Source organism: Elephas maximus, chromosome 5, assembly GCF_024166365.1.
Source record: "Elephas maximus indicus isolate mEleMax1 chromosome 5, mEleMax1 primary haplotype, whole genome shotgun sequence".
In the NCBI taxonomy this organism is placed as follows: Eukaryota; Metazoa; Chordata; class Mammalia; order Proboscidea; family Elephantidae; genus Elephas; species Elephas maximus.
In genome coordinates, this window is record NC_064823.1 from 4,274,433 (window position 1) to 4,284,827 (window position 10,395).

Consider the following 10,395-nt stretch of genomic DNA (forward strand, 5'->3'; position numbering starts at 1 on the left):
AGTTGGGTTATTTGTCTTTTTGCAATTGAGTTTTTGCAGTATCATGTAGATTTTAGAGATCAGGCGCTGATCAGAAATGTCATAGCTAAAAACTTTTTCCCAGTCTGTAGGTAGTCTTTTTACTCTTTTGGAGAAGTCTTCGGATGAGCATAAGTGTTTGATTTTTAGGAGCTCCCAGTTATCTAGTTTGTCTTCTACGTTCTTTATAATGTTTTCTATACTGTTTATGCCATGTATTAGGGCTCCTAACATTGTCCCTATTTTTTCTTCCATGATCTTTAACATTTTAGATTTTATACTTAGGTCTTTGATCCATTTTGAGTTCGTTTTTGGCCATGGAGTGAGGTATCGGTCTTGTTTCATTTTTTTGCAAATGGATATCCAGTTATGTCAGCACCATTTGTTAAAAAGACTGTCTTTCCCCCATTTAACTGTTTTGGGGCCTTTGTCAAATATCAACTGCTCATATGTGGATGGATTTATGTCTGGATTCTCAATTCTGTTCCATCGGTCCATGTATCTGTTGTTGTACCAGTACTGGCTGTTTTGACTACTGTGGTGGTATAATACGTTCTGAAATCAGGTAAAGTAAGGCCTTTCACCTTGTTCTCCTTTTTCAGTAATGCCCTATTTATCCGGGGCCTCTTTCCCTTCCATATGAAATAGGTGATTTGTTTCTGCATCTCATTAAAGAATGTCCTTGCGATTTGCATCGGAATTGCATTAAATGTATAGATCACTTTTTGGCAGAATAGACATTTTTATAATGTTAAGTCTTCCTATCCATGAGCAAGGTATGTCCTTCCACTTATGTAAGTCTCTTTTGGTTTCTTGCAGAAGTGTACTGGAGTTTTCTTTGTATAAGGCTTTTACATCTCTGGTAAGATTTATTCCTAAGTATTTTATCTTCTTGGGGGCTACTGTAAATGGCATTGATTTGGTGATTTCCTCCTTCGATGTTCTTTTTGTTGGCGAAGAGGAATCCAAATGATTTTTGTATGTTTATCTTGTATCCCAATGCTCTACTGAACTCTTCTATTAGTTTCAGTAGTTTTCTGGAGGATTCCTTAGGGTTTTCTGTGTTTAAGATCATGTCATCTGCAAATAGAGATACTTTGACTTCTTCCTTGCCAATCTGGATGCCCTTTATTTCTCTACCTAGCCTAATTTCTCTGGCTAGGACTTCCAGCACAATGTTGAATAAGAGTGTGATACAGGGCATCCTTGTCTGGTTCCCAATCTCAATGGGAAAGTTTTCAGGCTCTCTCCATTTAGGGTGATGTTGGCTGTTGGCTTTGTACAAATGCCCTTTATTATCCAACAACTCATTTTTAAAGGGGAATTGATCTACTGCATGCAATCAATAGGTCACTGAGCATGTTGGTTCTAGATCAAGACAGTGAAGTCAGACATACATTTACTGTGTCTCCTTCCTAAGATCTTTTAGAAATAAAGTACATAAATTCAAAAAAATGTCAAAAGAATGAAACAATAACATTGGAAACAAGAAAAGGCCAAAAATTTGGAGGAACTCCAAGAAGACAGAAACAGACAGGTTTGAATTACCAGGGAAATCAGAGTGGAAGAAAATGTAGGACCACCAACAGTAAACATGGTTCTTCCCAAGGGTGCCTTGAAGAAACTCCAGGCCCAGAGTCAGCAAATACAAACAGCAGGAGAGGCTGAGGAGCAATTGCCAGGGTAATTGATTGAAGACTGGAATATGAAACTGCTGTACTAGTTATACCCTGCCCCGCCTCCAACACAGAAAAATGCTGGCACAGGTGGTTTTGCCTTCTAGATAGAACCAGGGAATTGCGTCAAAGAAAAGTGGATGACATGCCTTGGAAAGGCTCCTGAGGGTAATGAACCCGAAAGAGAAGCAGACCAGATCAGGAGCTAACTCTGAACCTCTAAATGAGTCAGCAATATTAAAAAAAAAGAAAAAGGGAGCGGGGAGGACATGTTGAGGGGCTAAGCAGACTAAGGAACAGAATGAAACCTTCCTTACACTGGCAAAGGTGGAGGTCCCCAGCCTGTGCCCCCTCTCACACATTCTACAGTGCATCCTGGCTGCCCACTCGCCACACAACCTTCCCATGGAAACAGCTCTCCTCTTTCGCAAAGAGGCCTGAGGAAGAAACAGGCATACATACCCTCTGTGTATCTCAGGATACAAGAGAATATTGTAGACACAAAAGAAGAATAGGCTTCTATGAGGAATGGAACAATTAGAGAACTAGAAAATGTTCAGAAACTTAAAATGACTGCAAAATATAAATGTTCAGGCAATCTCCTGAACTACAGAAGAGATAAAGGTATTAAAACATGAGAGAAGAGACATGGAGGATGAATCCGTATGGGCAACAATCTAACAGGAACTCAAGAACATGAGAATAAGAGATAATCCAGTACATAAAATAATGCAAGAAATGATGGAAAAATTTCCTGCGCTATCTTTACAAGGAAAGGGATCATGCGATGCTGAGGCATTTCTCCTGCTGACACTTTGGAATACCAACAGTAAGGAAACCCTCTAAGATTCTAGAGATAATTAGTACTCACAAAGATATTTAACATTCTGAGGAAAAAAAAATTTTATTACTGGGTATGTGTTACTTATGTAGTTTAAAAATATCAAGCCATGAAATTATTTTCAAATAAAATTCAGAAGAATGAACCACCTGAAAGAAAAATTCTAGAACTACATCTCAGCACATGTATTTGACCTACAAGATTTGAAAGGCAAACGTCTTCCTTCAGCAAACTCTCAATCATGGTTAACACCCATGAAAACAAAACACAAAAAGGAAATGAAAAGTGTTATATTCAAGGTATTATTAGAACCTACAATGTAATTTACTGTACCTTGTGAGTCAGAATTGACTCAATGGCAACGGGTTTAGTTTTTTGGGGGGTGGGGGGTTGTATTGGACAAGATATTGAGAGAGCGTATTTGCAGACTGGCAAATGAACCTGCCCAAGTACCGGAAGCTCAAAGAGATGAGGATAGAAAAGAAGGGTAGGAAAGGAAGACAGCAAGAAATAATGTAATTTTGGTTGCGCTGTAATTTTTAAGTGTTTATTTTGATGAACTTCTCATACTACTCCAATTCTGAAGATTGAATAAAAGTGGTTTTAGTATTTTTCTTTCTGCACAACCCCCCATAATCCAATATCTGTTGCTGTCGGGTTGACTCTGACTCAGGGTAATGCCATGTGTTACAGAGTAGAACTGCTCCATAGGGTTTTCTTGGCTGTAATCTTTATGGAAGCAGATAGCCAGGCCTTTCTTTCGTGGCACTGCTGGATGGCTTTGAACCACTCACCTTTAGGTTAATAGCCAAGCACAAACCATTTGTGCCACCCAGAAACCATGTGTAATGCAATTAAAAAAAAAAAAAAAAAATCCGCTGCCATTGAGTTGATTCCAACTCATAGTGACCCTATAGGATAGAGTAGAACTGCCCCATGGGGTTTCCAAGGCTGTAATCTTTACGGAAGCAAACTACCACATCTTTCTCCTACAGAGCTGCTGGTGGGTTTAAACTGCCGACCTTTTGGTTGGCAGCTGAGCACTTTAACCACTCCACCACCAGGGCGCCCTATAATCCAATCCTAAACCCAAACCCACTGCCATCGAGTTGATTCTGACTCATAGTGATCCTATGGGACAGAAGAGAACTGCCCATTCCGTTTCCAAGGAGCGCTGGTGGATTCGAACTGCCGACCTTTTGGTTAGCAGCTGATAACCACTTCGCCACCAGGGCTCCCATAGCCCAACACCAGTCTCTAATTTTTGGAGGCATGAGAATCAACACGTTAGTAACAAACTTATTACAGGATTCCAAGCATTTAGTAAAACAAGTTTCCCCACTGGCTGTCCACTTGCGTTGTCAGTAAGTTGTGTCAACCCTGGCTATATGCCAAAATCACTAGATGCCCAGACCTCACTCACAAAGCTTGTAATTCAGAAGATACAAGTGGCGCCCAAGTGTTTTTTTGGACACCGTAAGGAGAAAAAGGTACTTTATATTAACATCCAAAACAGATGGTAATAACTTTCTTTCGCCCTTTTTCTCCTGGGCACCCTGCCCACATCCCTGACACTACATGTCAGGGGAACTGTATGTTTGCGTGTTGCTTTGAAACCAGGTAGAAACAAGGGGACAACTGATGTTTTTAAGTCCTTCCTGTGGGAAGGCTGATGTTCCCCCATTTTAAAGATGAGGACAAATCCAAAATATCTTCGCTGCTGTCCACGAAAGTTCAAGTGGGTCTACCATGAGGCCAGACACCCATGAATATCATCCTGCAGATCTCTAAGTATTTATTCAAGAATGATAACCATTTTAAGTGGCCATCAAGGCCTTACAAATGCTGATTAGTCAGGAGTGACTCCTAACAGCAAACGCAGATGCTGTGAGGCTACTTTCCTGTCTCCTTCCAAGACATCTCACTTCTCTTAAAAAACATCAAAGAAACCTATGTCTTATATATATATATATACACACACACATATATATGGTGACCCTATGGAAACCCTGGTGGCATAGTGGTTAAAAGCTACAGCTGCTGCTAACCAAAAGGTAGGCAGATCTAATCCACCAGGTGCTCCCTGGAAACTCTATGGGGCAGTTCTACTCTGTCCTGTAGGGTCAATATGAGTCAGAATCAACTGACGGCAACAAGGTGTTTTTTTCCTTCTATGTGTTTCAGAGTAGAACTGTGCTCTGTAGGTTTTCATGGCTGTGACCTTCCAGAAGTAGATGATCAGGCCTTTCTTCTGAGGCACCTCTGGGGAGTTTGAGCCCAGCATTTAACTGTTTGCACTACCCAGGGCATAATAATGGCATAAATAAAAAACAAAACAAAACCCAGTGTTGTCGAGTCAATTCTGACGCATAGCGACCCTATAGGACAGAAGAGAACTGCCCCATAGAGTTTCCAAGGAGCACCTGGAGGATTCGAATGGCTGACCCTTTGGTCAGCAGCTGTGCCACTTAACCACTACAGGGTTTCCATAATGGCATAAATACTTAACTCTAATTCCTTTCCACTCCTAAGGGCTGGTTTCACTGAGGTAAATGGTCTAGCTCAAGGATCTCTAGAACTGCCTGAGGCCCCAAGCCTAGAGGACTTAACACTCTTCCAGAGTCTTTTCAGGGTTTCTCAAACTTGCCAGGGATAAGTACTTTTGGAAAGGAAAGAATGGGGCTTGTAAAATGCTTTCCAGAAAGAATCACCTGGGGCACTTGTTAATCACACAATTATGCAGGCTTCGCCTCAGGAAATGATTCAGGTAGGTCTGTATTTTAAAAGTCCAGAAATCTGCATTTTAATGACTCTGGGGAGCACTGAACAAACAAAAAAACTCATTGCCATAGAGTCAATTCTGACTCATAGTGACCCTACAGGACAGAGTAGAAATGGCCCACAGGGTTTCTAAGAAGAGCCTGGCAGATTTGAACTGCCAGGCTTTTGGTTAGCAGCCACAGCACTTAACCACTAAGCCACCAGGGTTTCCTGGGAGGCATCAGAAGCACACAAAGAGCCATAATGCCCTTTTCCGAAGGTGTTATCTCTGTGCCACACCCCCATCTTCTTCCAGGCATTGTGTGGTCTTCTCTCCCTGCCCCACCCACCCTGTTCCCTCCCATCAAACTGCCTTCCTTTCATCTACTCAAAGTCATCTTTTCCAAACAAATCCAACCACAAGAATGTCCCTTTCTTCTGAATTCCTGCCACAATTCCCGTGTGGCACAATGTAATATTTGACATTTAAAGGCTTTAGTAAAGCTCATAGATCAACGGATATCAATTGATCTTATTTATGCTTTCTTCCTAGGTAAAGTTCAGTGTTGCTGAGAGACATTAGGCAAGGTCCAATGGTTTGCAAATGTTCATATATAAGTGTGTTGAATGTGGTTCTGGAGACCTGGTTATTAACTCAAAAGCTCCCAGTTAGTTCACTGTGCTTACCACTGAATGCTACAGGCAGACGACACCTTAGTTTTCTCACAAGCAAAGCAATTTATTCTGTAGAAGCCTGGTAATTACAAGCTTTACCATTTCTTCCTTCTCATAAGCAGCTTACTCACATAGCTAAGAAAACAGAGACATCCGAAATAAAGCCGCCTCCTCAAATGAGCTGGTATTTGCCTTTAATACTGTACCAAGGAAAAAAAGCAGCATGTTCCAAGAGTGGAGAACAGTAGTTCAGCCAGCTCTTCATTATCTGAGGAGGGATCCGGAGGACGGCATTTATAAGCCCACGGATGACCTCCAGCTACCATTTCATCCAGGAGCGTGGCAACTGCTGCCTCTTTATGGTGGCGTAGTGGTTAAGTGCTATGGCTGCTAACCAAAGGGTCGGCAGTACGAATCCGTCAGGTGCTCCCTGGAAACTCTATGGGGGCAGTTCTACTCTGTCCTATAGAGTCGCTATGAGTTGGAATCGACTCGATGGCACTGGGTTGTTTTTTTTTTTTTTGGGGGTTTTATCCTTGCTTGAGGAAAGGTACCAAAACAGTCAATGAGATCATCTCCAAGGTCCCCCTCAAATTCTAACAACCATTGATTTGATGGCTCTTAAGGAGCTATACTCGTCTTCCCGGTAACCTCTGTTGCCAAGGAGACATAAGTTAGGAACTCTTAAGTGATTATCAAAGGAGGCAAGGTGTTGGGGTTCATTACTTCTCCCCATCCCCAAAAAAGACTCTGGAGGGAAGAGTAGCTTTTAGCTTCTTCAAGGCCCCTCTCACATGTGGGGGCCAGATGTCCAAACTCTGTGGCATAGGAAAATCTGGAGAGTTTTGTTGTTATTTTGCTTGGGAATGTGGGGCCCACCATCAGGGGGTTCAGATTCAATAAGGTCTATGGTAGGACGCTGGAGCCCTAGTGGTGCAGTAGTTAAGAGCTATGGCTGCTAACCAAAAGGTCAGCAATTTGAATCCACCAGCCGCTCCTTGGAAACCCCATGGGGCAGCTCTACTCTGTCCTGTAGGGTCGCTATGAGTTGGATCGGACTTGATGGCAATGAGTAAGGCAGGATCCAAGAACTTGCGTTTTTAAAAAGCCCCCAATGCTGATCCTACCTCTCCTCTCACCCTTGCTCATCCACACCTCTGCCTTCCCCCTTCCACTTGTGCTTTTTCTCAAACAAAACGCTCTATATTAATCTGTCAGTCCTAACCATGTTTCAAGGCCCAGCTCAGCTGCCAACTACTCTTTAAGCCTAAGAGGATTAACATTGCCGAAAGGGACTTTCTGCACTCCTGTGTCTGGTGCCATTTGCAAACCGTTAACTACAAAAGAATAAAAGGTGTTTCCATTTCATTGAACAGTCATTTCTTTGTGCAAATCTCTTTCTCTACTGGGCAGTAAGCTCCTTAAGGGCAGAGTAGAGCTCATGTCCATTTACTTCCTCTAAAGTAAAGCGCCCACAGTGTGTGAGACACTCTGTCTAAACACCTTGAATGTATGAGTGATTAAGCAATGAATGCATGAACCCTGGGGGTGTAGTGGTTAAGGGCTACAGCTGCTAACCAAGAGGTCGCCAGTTCAAGTCCGCCAGGTACTCCTTGGAAACTCTATGGGGCAGTTCTACTCTGTCCTATAGGGTTGCTATGAGTCAGAATCGACTCGACGGCAGTGGGTTGGTTTTTTGGGGGGGGATGCCTTCACATATGTTTCTTCCAACAGTTGCTGAAGCTAAAGTGCAGCAAACAGGAAAACTGCCCAGACTTCATTGTAATTGTCTACAGTAGTTTAAGCACCACAAAATCGTTCACTTTCTTTATCTGTAAAACTAGAGGATTTCAGAGAACTTTTAAAAAACTTTATCAGAACTTCCCTATGTCAAAAGCTTAACATTCCAGATGTTCTGACTTGAGCATTTACTGCTCAGTTAACAGCACAGCTGTCTGTATCTGTGTCACGGAGACTAAGCTATCTGTTTTCCCAAGACTTACCTGCTGATTAACCCCATCTTTGAGGGGCTTTGAAGGGATTTATGATGTGAGCCAATACAGGAGAAGATACCAACTGGTTTTACTTTTCTCTCACCTTAAAAATCACATTTCACTTGAAAATTTCCAGCAAAAAATAAATAAAATCCACACTAACAGTTATTAGGTGGGACTCATTCTAACAGTTATTTCACAAATGTGCCAAATTCCTACAGAGCTGAGGGAAAAAAAATCTATGACTGTCAGAGTCACTCCTAATAAGAACAATGGAAGCCCTGCTGGTGTGGTGGTGAAGAGCTCTGACTGCTAAACGAAAGGTCGGCCGGCCGTTCAAACGCACCAGGTGCTCCCTGGAACCCTGTGGGGCAGTCCTACTCTGTCCTGTAAGGTGGCTGAGTCCAAATCGACTCGACGGCAATGGGTTTTTAATAAGAATTTAAGAGTTCAGAGTCTCCAGTAACCAGATTAACACCCTAATTTTGAAAGTATATCCTGGCCTAAACATCGACCAATAATCTGAATAGAATTTAGTTTTGGCTTCAATCAGATTTTGGATGATCACTTTTGTCAATTAAAGCGAGCCACAATGCATCTTTATATATTCTTCCTACTGCTCAATTTGGTGTTCTTAAATGAATTAAGAACTTTCTGCTGAAAATGTCGTTATAATCTGTACGGTTATACAGATGTCTTCAACAGAAACATCAATTTGAACGCAAGCAAAATTTGCTTTCTTACTGTTGTAACTGTCAGCTTTGAAAGCAAAACCCCCTTTCTCAATTTTAAAAAAAGCATGATTAATTTCTATTTAATTTGTGGCCACTGTAATGTGTCCTCAGGCAGAAACTAAGGTGCCAAAGAGGCCAAGTCCAGGGTTTCATGATGTATAAAACTGGCTCTTGGCAAACAGAAAGCATCCACCTTCACAAAATCTTGACCCAGGCATACAGGACAAAGAATGACAGAAGTATTAAGAGTAGAAGGCTCCAAATAAACGGAAAACCAATCAATACGTTCAAATACCTTGTTAACACGACTTAAGAAAGACCATCTAGGCCATGCAAGCCACAGCATCAACTAAGTGCCATTTTTTGCATAAAATTCTCCACAAATAGCATAATAAAAAATATAGCCAACACATACAATTTGCGGCCTTGGAAAAGGGGTATTTAACGTTGTTGTAGGAGCGAGAGCTGCTGAAAGTTCGGCATCCAAGAATCAAACGGGAACCTAAACACAGTGTCCCGGTTCTTACCTTGCGTGATGCGAGCCCCAGGCAAGGGAGGGCACGAGGAAAAGGGAGACGCGAAGAGGAAAAGGGAGACGCGAAGAGGAAAAGGGAGACGCGAAGAGGAAAAGGGAGACGCGAAGAGGAAAAGGGAGACGCGAAGAGGAAAAGGGAGACGCGAAGAGGAAAAGGGAGACGCGAAGAGGAAAAGGGAGACGCGAAGAGGAAAAGGGAGACGCGAAGAGGAAAAGGGAGACGCGAAGAGGAAAAGGGAGACGCGAAGAGGAAAAGGGAGACGCGAAGAGGAAAAGGGAGACGCGAAGAGGAAAAGGGAGACGCGAAGAGGAAAAGGGAGACGCGAAGAGGAAAAGGGAGACGCGAAGAGGAAAAGGGAGACGACGTGAGCACTGCTCGGGAAGGCAGGCCCCGCTTCCCGGCCAGTGCGCCCTCCCCCGCCCAGGCCCCGGGCTCGCCATTCATTCCGCGCCGTCTCCGGCGGCGGCCCCGCTCCCGCTCCCGCGGCCTCCGCTCCCGCGGCCTTCTCCGCCCGGACCCGCCGCGCACTCACCTGCTCGGAAAGACGAGCTCGCGGCGCCGGAGGCCGCCGCGGCCGCCGCCAGGAGCCGGGGGGACTCGGGCCGGGGGACGGCCGCCGGCGGGGGCGACGGGCGGCGCGGGCCGGGGGCGGGCAGGCGGCGCAGGCCGGGCGCGTCCCTCCGCAGCAGAGCCGAGCCGAGCCGCCGCGGGCTCCGATACATGCCGGGCACCGCAGCCCCCACAGCCGCGGCTCGTCGCGCGCCGGAGGAGCGGAGCCCGGCCGAGGCCGGAGGGCGAGCTGACCCTCAGGCCGTGCAGCGGGGTGGGCGCTCCGCCTCGCCGGGCGCCGCCTCGCCGGGCTCCCCCTCGCCGGGCTCCCCCTCGCCGGGCTCCCTCTCGCTCGGCCCAGGCCTGTGGAGGAAGTCCCGTGAGGAGACGCAGGGGCAGCGGCAGCCGCGGCGACACAACTTGCCGCCGGCGAGCGGGACCGGGAGGGTAAGCAGCCGGCGCCGCGCCGACAGAGCGGGCGCTGCCAAGAGGGAGGGGAAGCGGTGATGGTGGGGCCGGACCCGGCCCACCAGATTGGGGTTGTAGACGTGGGGCAATACTGTTCGCAAAGAAAGGGTCTGAACTACTACGTAGGATGGCGTCTGTCGGACA

General features: G+C 45.2%; 1 protein-coding gene across 1 annotated transcript in view; it reads right to left on the bottom strand.

The window, feature by feature from the left end:
• The window catches only part of NOCT (nocturnin), a 43,963-nt gene extending 33,909 nt beyond the window's left edge, over positions 1-10,054 (bottom strand). Inside the window, exon 1 of the mRNA XM_049885275.1 lies at positions 9,767-10,054. Coding sequence (XP_049741232.1) covers positions 9,767-9,956 — 190 coding nt within the window. The 5' untranslated portion in view covers positions 9,957-10,054. The remainder of the gene's footprint in view (positions 1-9,766) is intronic.
• Between the last annotated feature and the right edge of the window lie 341 nt (positions 10,055-10,395).